Below are 13,043 nucleotides of genomic sequence, written 5' to 3'. Positions count from 1 at the left end.
ACGCTGACAACAATAACCTCCTTTGCAAATATGACTTCAAGCAGGTATGTGGCTCAGACAAGTGCGATCAGGCCTTCTTCTATAAAACAGCTCAGGAAAAAAATGGCCTCTGGCGTTCTAATCTCTCTAAATGTTAACTGCAAAGGAAGGGGGGAAATGCTTTACAATCCTTGCCCCCCCACCGCCGCCGCCCACCCCCTTGAGGGCTTGACATAAGGCTGAGCCAAAATTACCCCAGCCAAAATAAGAAAGAAAGAGGAAAAAATGCATGGCCTTGACATTTTATTTCTGAATGAAACGTTAGGAAAGTCACTGTGCAAATTCCTTTCGGTTAAAACTTGAAGTCCAAGAAGATCAGGGCTAGGAAGCCCCACTGAAAAGGTTATCTGGTCCATTTCTCTGCACTGAAGCAGCACCAAATCCATCAGAACCATTCTTTGCTCCAAAGTAGACATGATGATAAATGCATCACATGGAAAGAGGGAAGCATCCTTTTAAAATTGAGAGTAGGCACAAGTAACACCTGTTTTCACCGGGGCTGGAATTCCTGTGGTGTAGAGGATTAATTAACACCCACCCCCCAGTCATGATGCCAATGAAAATGCACCCCCCGAAAAATGAAAATGCACTGTTACATACCTTCCAACACCCCACTGATCAAAACTGGGACGCTTGTCTTTTGGTCCTGAGCTGTCCCAGGAGACAGGTGACTCGCTCAAGGTTACCAAAAAAAACCCTAGAGTCTTTAGGTTTGGCACTCTGGCACCAGCCAGCTATTCGCGCAAGACCCAAAAAACAGGGCATCCAATCAGAAGCTGAGATTGCTTCTGTAATTCCAGGATGTCCCGCTTAAATCGGGACGGTTTAGGGGTATGCTGTTAGACCTAACACAGCCACTGTGTACTTCTGAGTTACGCATTTTCCGCTGCATCTATTCCGCACCTCAAGAAGCAAATCCCTCACTTCCTTTTAACAAAATAAGCAACCTCATAAATTTTCCTATGAGGAAGGGGCATAGCTCCATAGCAGAGAACATGCTTGGCATGCTAAATAAATAAATAGCCCCAGGTTTGATCCCTGGTCTTTCCAGGTGAGGCTGGAAAACAATCCTGCCAATCAAAATACTGAACTAGACGGAGCAACAGTCTGACATGGTTCTTTAAAACGCTGAGCTCTGTCTAGAAAGTGAGCCCTAAACTCAGAACAGACCCAATGGACCTAAGTGAGCCCATTCTTTTTAACGGGTCTGGTCTGAGTAGAGCTAACATTATACCCAACCCAATGGATCCAGACACCTACCACCAGGAACAGAGTTGCACACTAAAGTTTGCTACTATGATCGGCAAAGGGCTGTGGTTTGGTGGCAGAGCAGCTGCTTTGAATGCAGAAGGTCCTGGGTTCAAACCCCCGTCTTTCCAGGTAATGCTGAGAAAGAGATGCCGGAGTAAAACCGGCTGCTTCCTGCCAGTGTTGGAAATACTGAGCTAGATGGGTTCTGACTCGGTATAAGATTTCCTTCTAGTGAAATCTGCGCTCAACTTGGTTCCGCCTCCAATTGTTTCTGCTGGCTGCTTCCAGCAAAGGAAGAATGCAAGGATGTGGCGATGGGGGCAGGGGGTGGAGGAAAGTGATTAAGATGGCAATAAACTAGGGCCTATTGCAAAAAGGAAGGAACTTCTAGGTGAGACTTCAAGAAAGGAAATGATTCAGTGGTCGGGGTGGGAGATATCTACAAGCAGATGGAGTTTCATATACTTAATTAAATCCGACTCCATTGTAAGGAAGGAGGTGACGGGATCCAAGTTGAAAAAACAATATCAAATTGAGGAGGCTGTTTATTTGGGGGGCTTGGATGGAGAGGGACGGATCTGTCACTCTCATTTTATTTTCTTGTCTCTGGTTCATATTACCCCATTTCCACTTCAGTCTGCAATTTTTTAAAAGTCTGCATGAAAATATATATGCTGGTTTTTGTTTTTTTGTTTTAAAAAACTGCTGTTGTTTTTTAAACGGGTTGTAATCTATGCTAGTCCTACTTAGAATAGAACCATTAAAATTAAAGTACAGGACAAAGATAAGTTTATTAATACAACCCATTGTTTTTATACATGCAGTTATTTTAACCCTGTGTGTGGGAGTATAATGTTTTATATATGCAATTGTATAAGTTTTTATATGTGTGTACCTGTTTATAAATGCTTTTATTATGTTGTGAATAGCCTTGGAATGCCTCGTGGGAAGTGATTCATAAATGAAATAACAATAATAAGTTCTGTGCACATTTTTCTTAGCATGGGGCATTTTCGGATGCTATTTTCATTTCTGTGCACGCTTCCCCCAATATATGCATTTATTTCGGTTGGAGAACTGCTTCAGAAAATTCAGAGAAGTGCATTTCCCAGTAGCTGCTACTCAGAGGTTGCCACCTCTGGCAGTAGAGGTAGCACATAGCTTTATCCTTCATGAATTAGTCTCACCCCCTTTTCAAGCTATCCAAGCTAACAACCATAACCACATCCTGTGGCAGTGAGTTCCACAGTTTAGCAAGGTGTTGTGCAAAGAAGGATTTGCGGCTGTCTGCTCTGAATCTTCCAATAAACAGTTTCATTGGCTTGTCCCAGGTTCTAGTATCGTAAGCAAGGAAGAAAGTGTCTCTCTTTCGTCTTTCTGCGCACAGTATCAAAGTGTTGTCATCCCCAGGAACTCTCCAGATTCCTCCCTCCGTCTCCAGCTACCTGATTCGCTTACCTGGAGATGTCAGGGGTTGAACATGGGACATTCTGTAACCCAAGCATATGTTCTATACCACTGAGATATGATCCCTCCCTAAAGGCTATTCCTTTCTTCACTTAATTTCATTAACAGTATTTACTGTATTTTTCGCTCCATAGGGCGCACCGGACCATAGGGCACACCTAGTTTTTAGGGGAGGGAATAAAGAAAAAGCTCGCTGTCTTGGCTTCCTTTTTAGCCGTGGGGCTGGGGGAAACCCAAGCTTCCCCCAACCCCAGCCCCCAGAACGGGTCTGGGAGCGGGGGCGAGTTTGCGCACAACCTCGCCTTCACTCCCGGAGCTTGCTGCTATCCGCAAGCCTTCTGAGCCCGGCGGGAACTCCTGCCGGGCTCCAAAGGCTTGCGGATAGCTGCCTGATGCCCGGGGTGCGCAGCGGGAGTTGGACTCCCCGGGCTTCAGGCTTCAGGCTGCTATCCGCAAGCCTTCGGAGCCCGGCGGGAACTCCCACCGCGCTCCAAAGACTTGCGGATAGCTGCCTGAAGCCTGGAGAGCGAGAGGGGTCGGTACGCACCGACCCCTCTCGCTCTCCAGGCTTCAGCGAAAGCCTGCATTCGCTCCATAGGACGCACACACATTTCCCCTTCACTTTTGGAGGGGAAAAAGTGCATCCTATAGAGCGAGAAATACGGTATATACCACCCAACAGCTTGAGAATCCATCTCAAGAATAGGAAGAACTTTCTGACGGTAAGAGCTGCTTGATCGCAGAACGGACTACCGTGAAAAATGGTGGATTCTCCTTCATTGGAGATTTCAAACACAGTTTGTACGGCCATGTTTCAAGGATTATTTAGCTGTGATTCCTGCATTGCAAGGGGTTGCACTGGATGACCTTGAGGTCCCTTCCAGCTCTACAGATCTGTGATTTTAAGCCTGCCTCTTGCTTTGACATAACATGCTTTCCCTCTGCCCCACTGGGTAGAAGGCAGAGCAGCTTCCAAAACAAAGCCTCACAATTTCTGCCAGTACAAACTTCCTCCTCCTCTTCCATCCCTCCAATGGTATGACGTCTTTCCATTTAAGCCCTCAAGTCTGTTTTAGTGATGTTCTCAGCCTCTCAGCAAAGCAGCCTGGGTCAAACACAGAGATAGATAGATATCCCATCTCTGGGGAGGCGTGATAATCCAATCGCCTGGTGCGTGCATAAGAAGGGAGGGGTATCTCATATATACCATGGAATAAAGAGGCACACTTGGAATTGCAATCATGGGAAAGGCCATACGATGAATGTTAAAACAGGGCAACCTGGAAGAACATAGGAGAAGCAGCTGCAGGAATGCAGAGCAAAAGCACATTTCTCCAGATGTGGCTTCAAGCTGTCTTCCTCATCACCACCTGTTGGACTTTAGCCTCCCACTTTAAAACAACATGGAAGTGGAAGCATCCATCCCTGCGGTTGTGGGGCTGGCACTTCCTGGCCAGAGGTCTAGACTGGCACTGTGGGCAAGGCAAGTAGCCTATGGCTGCATTAATGCCAAGTTGTGTAGCTTCAATGCTGTTCATGCCATACAAAAGGCCCTCTCTGCAGCTAGGTACATACCAAACACTTAAAGCACATGACTTCCCCCAAATAATCCTGAGAATTCTGGTTGGTTAAGGGCACTGGGAATCATAGCTCTGTGGGAGTAAACTACAGTTCTCAGGTGTGCATGCAGTCCAATAGTTATGGGACTGCCAGATGTGTCCATACAAACAGCTATCCAGACATCCTGTGCAAATCAAGGAGGGCAGGTCCACCTCCTTCCCTGCTGGAAGTGGCAGGTTGTCCTCTTACTCCAGAGATCAGGTATAGGCAAACTCAGCCCTTCAGATGTTTTGGGACTACAATTCCCATCATCCCTGACCACTGGTCCTGTTAGCTAGGGATGATGGGAGTTGTAGTCCCAAAACATCTGGAGGGCCAAGTTTGCCTATGCCCGCTAGAGATGCTCTGTTACAACCAAACAGAAGTGTAATGTGAATTAAACGATAATGTAATGTTTCTGTTTCTGACAATTAAAGATTTTGTCTTTTTTGGCTGCCTGATCAGTGTCACACTATGCGGGGCTTTTTCCCCCCAGGGGGAACTCACAGGAATTCAGTTCCGGCATGTCTCTGGTGGGTGCCACTGCCACGCTAAGAGAATGAGGGAGGTGTTCATGGTGAGTTCCAGCACCTCTTTTTATAGAAAAAGAGCACTGTGTAAATGTATATTCAAATTTCTTGAACACAGTGACACCAGGTGGCAAAGACCAAAATGGCTACCCTCTTATGACCAGACATGAACCACTTGATCTTTCAGCTGAAAAGGCAGGAACAAAATAATTCCCCCGATGAAATCATGGGACTCAAAAGGCAGTATGTGCACCGTGGTGGCTGGCTGTGATTTGAGATCATGGCAAAAAACGGAATCTGAAAAACAGGAGCAGCAGTATGTCTGAGCAGATATTGTAGGACCTTAATGTGCTATGATTAATGGCATGCTGAGAAATGTACAAGGATTAGTTATGTGAAATGCAACGTAATTGGGTGGGCTGGATGCGAAGTCAGGGAACACCCAGATATGGGGTTCCAGATCCCATGCCAAGAATCATCTAGTCTAACCTTCTGCAATGCAGGAATTATAGCTCAACACTGCTAAAGAGTCCCTGACAGATGGCCATCCAACCTCTTTGTGGAAACCTCCAATGAAAGAGAGTCCATCACCTTCCAAGGGAGTCCATCTCTCTGTCGAACAGGTCTTGACGTCGGAAGTGCTCTACCACTGAGCTATGGCACACTGTTCCCTGGAGGGAAAACTGTCCTGGGGGAGGGGGCTTACTGGTTTGGTTACTGTGCAACTGAGGGGTTTTGGTGCCCAACCAAAGCTTTTTCGGCAACCAAGTGGCCAAACAATCGCTGGACTTCCCATTAGCCTTGGATCTGAGGAAAGGGCATGGATCTCAGCGCTATTGCGCTAATCCCCACCCACTCAAATATGGAAGCCTACATGTAAACGTTCTCCAGAGGAGAAGAAGATTATGATTTTGGATTTGATATCCTGCTTTATCACTACCCGAAGGAGTCTCAAAGCAGCTAACATTCTCCTTTCCCTTCCTCCCCCACAACAAACACTCTGTTAGGTGAGTGGGGCTGAGAGTGTGACTCCCCCAAGGTCACCCAGCAGCTGCATGTGGAGGAGCACGGAAGCGAACCCGGTTCACCAGATTACGAGTCCACTGCTCTTAACCACTACACCACACTGGCTCTCAGAGGAGCAAACCAAAAGCTGTAGGGGGGTTAATTTCCATCAGGAACATGAGGCAGATGGAAAGAGTAAAACAACAACTTCTCCTTTCCCCTTTCCGTGTTGCAGTCCTAATTGAAATCACACACACACACACACACACTCCTGCACATTACACAAAAATATAAATGCTTTCCATCTAGTTTGGTGCCTATTTCTTAGAGGAATGCTCCTTCTGTGATGTCACAGCATTGTACCATGCAGATTGGTCGTGGGTTAACTACGCATCGTTAAAAAGAGGGGAAAGCACATTGCTAAATAAAAAACAGGGGAAGATTTGTGCAGATTGGCATAAAATGTATGTATGAAAATTTGTATGTATAGGTGCAAATTTTAAAATACTCCCTAAAATATAAACAGGCTCCCCCCACCCCTAAAATTGAGGATTGCTTTCAGATGGAGGCCTCTCCTCTGTAAAGTAGGACACATCACCATCCTCATAGAATTGTGGAGTTGGAAGGGATCCCGAGGGGGTCCAGCCCCCTGCAATGCAGGAATCTCAGCTAGAGCTTCCACGACAGATGACCATCCAACTTCTGCTCAAAAACTTCCAGTGAAGGAGAGTCATTCATCGTCCATCAGTCCAGCTGCAAAAAAATGGGCTTGTCTACTGCCAAAGACACGACCCTAAGCACCTGAGGGATGCCTGTGACACGGAATGCACAGACATGCAAATTCTTCCCAGGAAGCACTCACATTGTGGCTGCCATCCATCCTTACCACCAGCCACTAAAATACTGCATAGCCCCACTTTAAAAAAAAGAAAAGAAAGAACAAACGACAAAATCATCTGGAGTTAGCAAATGCTTGAAGTATTCTGTTACGGGCAGTCTAAATATCCGCGCGCAGCAGCTGACAGAACAGGGCATACCAGGCTCTTACAGCTGTTGTAGCTGATTCAAAGACCACCTTTGTTTCTGGAAACAAAGGACAAGGATAAGCCCAGCTGCCACCTCACAAGATGCAGCGCCGCTCAGGTCAAGAAACCTAGGCTGTAATCCATAACTTATTTAGTCCGGAAGCATTCCATTAAAGTTGACTGGGCTGCTCTGCAGTGAACGGGTTGTGGACTGCACCCTCTGCAAAGCTGAGCTGTACCACGTTACTTACAGATGTATATAAACTGAACGTTAAAACAGGAGACCCACTGAATCTTTCTTCTATGGGTGAGCCTGTTTTCCTCCTGCATCCACAACGTAAATGACATAGTAGTGGTTTGAACCCACAACTGGGCTACAGCCATCCTTCCCCTTATGCAGGCTCTCATCTTTATTATTATTATTATTATTAAGCACTGAGTATACCTTTATTCATTCAAACATCCGCATGTCACCTTAGTTTTTTTTCAAAAAACACAATCAGTTTTAAAAGAGTTGCAAAGGTTCTCTAGGGCAGTGTTCCCCAACCTTGGGCCTCCAGCTGTTTTTGGACTACAATTCCCATCATTCTTGACCACTGGTCTTGCTAGCGAGGGATGATGGGAGTTGTAGTCCAAAAACAGCTGTAGGCCCAAGGTTGGGGAACACTGCTCTAGGGGATAACGATGCTATAGGCCACAGCCAATCAGTGCTGTGCATGCCGGGTTTCTGTGGCAAACTCACTAAACGGGATGACATTGAATAGCGGCAGACTTTGGCGCCTCAAATTTCAGTGGCGCCCTATGAAATGCCAAAATCTGGCAGCGGCCTCCCACCCCACCCCCCACTGCCTCTCACCTTCTGATGGTTGTCATAGTTGTGGTTCCTGCTGCAGTGCCCCAGAAGCCCCATGCCTGGTGCAACCGCACCGGGCGCTCTCTCTTAGATCCACCTTTGCACTGAGCTCAACTCAGAAGACAATTTGAATCAAATGCAGTGCCTGCAGTTCTCGAGAGGTCTCAATGGTCAAGTAAGGTTATTGTGACCATCTTACCCTTAAATGTCTACCGCTTGGTGGAAAGAAGAGCACAAATTTAACAAATGAATAAGTGAAATAAACCGCTGCTCAACTGCTCGGCTAAAACCCAGCTTGATTATCCATTCCTGTTGCCAGTCCTAGATGGGCACTCAGCTAGCAATGGATAACCAAAATGTGAATAAGGTGAAATCAGAGGATCATATCCTACCTTCTCTCATTATCATCCAGGTGAGCAAAGAGCACGTTCTTGGAGATGGCCTTTGCCAGAGCAGTCATGGTTTTATAGTCCTTGGGAATAACCTAGGCAAGGAGGAAGAGAGAGACACAACAATCTAGGTTCAGTCAAAGGCCCCACCACGGACAATCTCACAATGAGGGGTGCTCCTGAGCTTTAAATTCCTAATAATCTTTTTCTAAACAAAAATTAAGAAACATTTAAAAATAACACATCTAAGCAGTACAGTACAGTGGTACCTCAGGTTACAGACACTTCTGGTTACAGACTCCACTAACCCGGAAGTAGTACCTTGGGTTAAGAACTTTGCTTCAGGATGAGAACAGAAATTGTATGGTGGCAGCAGGAGGCCCTGTTAGCTAAAGTGGTACCTCAGGTTAAGAACAGTTTCAGGTTAAGAATGGACCTCCAGAACGAATTAAGTTCTTAACCTGAGGTACCACTGTATAGCCATATATAACAGTGCATGAGAACATCAGAGCCCAGATAAAGTCCTCATATTTCTGATGCACTTCACATCTCAAATGAGGATCAGATGCAATGATGAAAGCCCCTGTTGTGCAGTGGTTAGAGGAGGGGGGTCTATAGCCCAAGGGTACCTAACTACAACTCCCATCATCCATGATCCAGCTAGGGCTGGTGGAAGTTGGATGGGGACCATATGTTGAGATTCCTGCATTGCAGGGTGTTGGACTACATGATCCTCAGGGCCCCTTAAACTCTACAATTCTATGATTCTGTGATCTTACAAAGGAACCGGATTGACCCCTTCAGCAGTCCCTTCAAACTCTCATCTTACAGATGTAAATTCACAGGCTTTTGGGGATCCAAAAGGCATCACCCAAACCACCCCCTTCCCTTTCCTGTAACAATGTACTGAGCACTGAAGTATGCATGTATTTTGTAAAATGAAGTTTGAGCCACATTTTAATGGAGAAGTTGGGAGCCCCTGGGCTAGCCTGACCTGGACTGTGCCAGCAAAGGGAAAAAGGGCAGGAGAGGGAGAGGCATTATTACCCTGCAAGGAACATCAAATGGGGATATTAAGAACAGCTGACTAGGAAATAATTAAGCAGCCGGCAGTATCTTATAAAATATTACTTTTTGTAAATGCATCTTATGCAGTGAGATACATTAATCATTTAACTCGCTGTCTCAAATACTGGGTGGCTGCCAGCATGGCTTTATTTAAACCTGGGAGAGAAGCCCAGGGAACTGTTTTGACATGAAGAGAAACAAGGATGAAGCGATTCAGGGCCCATTCGCACAATCGCTTCTGCATAGGATGGCTGCCACTTGGGACATGAGAGGCGGCTGTGTTGGTGATCTGTAGGAGCTGGTATATTTTCTGCGCTCTGCCCTGATGAAATTGTTGGGCTGATCAGCAGCAGGCCTGGCTGAAACTACGTGCGTGCCAATATGGGCATGTGAAACCTCAGCATGGGCTCACTTAGCGATGTGAACAGCCTAATCATCTTGGATCGCAGAGGAAAGGGGTAGAAGGCTCCTTTCATGCTCTCGCTATTCATGCCATGCTGCTGTTCAATGGTGTTCTCTGGGCTTTTAGTTTCCATGCAGAAACAGGGAACCTGCCACCACCAAGTGTTGCTGAAAGCCCACCATACGTTTAAAGCAATCCTCCCAAACAATCCCTCTTCCCAGGGAGCTCTGGGAACAGTAGCTCTACGGGTAAGGGTAAAGGTAAAGGACCCCTGGATGGTTAAGTCCAGTTAAAGGCGTCTATGGGGTTGCGGCGCTCATCTCGCTTTCAGGCCAAGGGAGCCAGCGTTTGTCCATAGAAAACTTTGCGGGTCATGTGGCCAGAATGACTAAACCACCTCTGGCGCAATGGCATACAGTGACGGAAACCAGAGCGCACAGAAGCATTGTTTACCTTCCCGCCACAGCGGTACCTATTTATCTACTTGCACTGGCGTGCTTTCGAACTGATAGGTTGGCAGAAGCTGGGACAGAGCTATGGCAGCTCTCTCCGTTGGGGGGATTTGAACCACTGACCTTCTGATCGGCAAGCCCAAGAGGCTCAGTGGTTTAGACCACAGTGCCACCTGCATCCCTTCAGCTCTGTGGAGGGGAATAGGGGTCTCCTAACAACTCTCTTAACAAACCACAATTCCCAGTATTCTTTATGTGGAAGCCATGACTGTTAAAGTGCTATAGGAGTGATTTGAATGGGTGCTGTGAATGGGACCCACGTTCCCCACAGAGAACTCTGTCATGTGTAGCTATTCCAGTAGGGATTAATGTATTGCCCACCAGCTGAGGGGAGCTGACTGCAGCCCTTTTGCACTATGGCTAGCCATAGTGTGAGGAATTTACATATACATTGCAGGGGGTTGGACTAGATAACTCTTGGGATCCCTTCTAACTATATGGTTCTATGGGCAGAGCAGAAAACATGGCTCTGGAGATCCAGCTAATGGGGAAGTTCTAGTCTGTTCCCAACTCAGCATCACTTTTGATTTCTGGATAGGTACGGTAGCTTATTGACGCAGCTTGGGGGTGGGGGAATGTTGCTGTGTGTGCGTCAATAAGCCATTTATAGCACTGGTCTCAAGAACAGGATCCCGCAGATCTTTACCTTCCTGACATAAGAAACCGCATCTTCTTCCGTGTACACCTCCGCACTGACTCCACCCCTTCTGTGCCGCGCTTTGACCACCGGGTTTGGGGGCGGAGGAGAAATTTCGTCATCGTGGGAATCCGATTGTGAGTTGGATTTCTGCCAAGCCAGGATCTGTTTGCATTCTTCCTGCAAGGGAGAAAGAAGAGTGAGAACCTGTTCTCCTCCACAACTGCCAGCCCAAACCATTTCATACCAGTTAACCCCACCAGTCGTCATCCCACATTGAAAACGGAGGCTACGTACTGTAAATATTTGCTCTTGTCAGACTCTTGGTACAAAAATGAGATTTGCAGTTTCGGAACCGCTTTTGCTATTAGGACTTAATCCCCCAAGCACGGCTGTAAAACAAGCTCTGAATTTTTACAGAGCTGGGTTTCTATATAGGAGAGGGACACTGAATGGTCTCGTTGGAGGGCTATTTCTTTGAACTGCAAAACTGAAAATCATCGTACACATAACTGTTAAATTTTACCGACAAACATTGTTTGGGGAAAGAGTTGGAGCTGAAAAGAGGATTGTATGTGTGTGTGAGAGAGAATTATTCCTACAAACGCCAAAGAACTGCAGAATAGCAGACAGAGGCAATGTTCAATCATCCCAACCTATCCATCTCCCTTCCACAATCACTAGGAAATTTAGAAACCTGGAAAGAAGGGTAGGGGTGTATATAAAGGGTAGGTGATAGAGCTCAGTCTTGCTTGGGATATATACCCTTTGATGGGAAAGTCATCACCCCTAATCCCAGATGATTGTGGGCTACCTATGGCTCCTCCGCACTAAAAGAAAGACAGTCTGCACATGCTTAAATGAATCCCTTGATTATTATGCTTTACATTGGGATAACCAATGTTGTGTCCTCCAGATGGTGTTGGACTACAACTCCCATCATCCCCAGGCAATCACGGCCAAGGATGACAAAGTTGTATGTAGCCCAACCACTTCTGAAGAGCACCACATTGGCTTCCCTGATGAAAAGCACAATAATCGCATTCACTACCTCCCAATTTACATTTTCTAGGATTTCACACACGCACATATCCCAGTCAAAGTCAATTAACAGTGAGATCAAAATCCTCCGCTGGAAGCTGTGGCGTACGGAAAGGGAGGTAAAGATTTTACAAACTCATGGGTGGCCTGCCTATTATCAGGTGGAACGTTTCATAGAGTGCAAATCACCACCCAGTAAAGCAGATCCTCCAAGTGTCCCTATTTTCCAGGGACAGGCCTGGATTTACAGAAGCCATCCCGATTTCTGATTTGATCCCAGAACGTCTTGCTTTTCTTTAGGACGTCCTTATTTTCACTGGAGAAATGTTGGTGGGTATGGAGTTATGCAACCCCTGAGCCAAGGAGATAATAAACTATACAACCTTTAGAAGCCATCTGAAGGCAGCCCTGTATAGGGAAGTTTTTAAAAGTTTTATATATGTTGGAAGCCGTCCAGAGTGGCTGGGGCAACACAATCAGATGAGTGGGGCACAGTCATACATCATGTTACGTCCGCTTCATGTTACGTTCTTTCACGTTACGTCCCGCGGCGACCCAGAAGTACCGGAAAGGGTTACTTCCGGGTTTTGTCGCTTGCGCATGTGCACAAAATGACGCCACACACATGCACAGAAGCAGCGAATTGCAACCCACGCGTGCGCAGACGTGCCACTGTGGGTTGTGCTCTTTTCATGTTGCGAACAGGCCTCCAGAACGGATCCTGTTCGTAACCAGAGGTTCCACTGTATAAATAATAAAATGATGATGTTGATGTTGGAACAGGACATCCCTATTTTCATTGGAAAAATATTGGAGGGTATGGGATGGCACAGATGACAAAGCTACCCCCTAATAGCTACTTAGCTTAGGACCACAGTGGCAGATTTATGGTCTGCAGGGCCCCTGTGTGCAGTCCTTTTGGAGTGCCCTATTCATCCACCTAAACAAAAGTGATGGGGGAGATGAATTTACACCGGCTGGCAGGGGTTCTCCAGAGTTTCAGGCAGGAGTATCTGCGAGCCCTGGCTGGAGATGCCAGGGACTGAAAGTGGGAACTTCTGCATGCAATGCATATGCTCTACCAATGAGTTACACTTGAGTCCAAGCCCCACAGTCCAACAACATCTGGAGGGCTATGGGTTCTCCATTCCTGACTCAAAGCGACTTGACTGATAGCTTTCCAGCGAAAAACCTCTCCAGACCCAAGCAGATTGCTCATCGCCA

The 13,043-nt window shown here is 46.6% G+C and overlaps 1 protein-coding gene across 6 annotated transcripts in view; it reads right to left on the bottom strand.

The window, feature by feature from the left end:
• Nucleotides 1-13,043, bottom strand: part of PRKAR1B (protein kinase cAMP-dependent type I regulatory subunit beta) — a 119,276-nt gene that overhangs the window by 86,530 nt on the left and 19,703 nt on the right. For all 6 annotated transcript variants that reach the window (XM_028705700.2, XM_028705701.2, XM_028705699.2 and 3 more), the window contains 2 exons: nt 10,788-10,958; nt 8,162-8,253 (listed from right to left, as the gene is read on the bottom strand). In XM_028705700.2, the coding sequence (XP_028561533.1) occupies nt 8,162-8,253; nt 10,788-10,958 (263 nt within the window). The remainder of the gene's footprint in view (nt 1-8,161; nt 8,254-10,787; nt 10,959-13,043) is intronic.

This window comes from Podarcis muralis, chromosome 14 (assembly GCF_964188315.1).
Source record: "Podarcis muralis chromosome 14, rPodMur119.hap1.1, whole genome shotgun sequence".
Classification (NCBI taxonomy): Eukaryota; Metazoa; Chordata; class Lepidosauria; order Squamata; family Lacertidae; genus Podarcis; species Podarcis muralis.
This window is presented reverse-complemented; position numbering and strand designations above follow the sequence as displayed.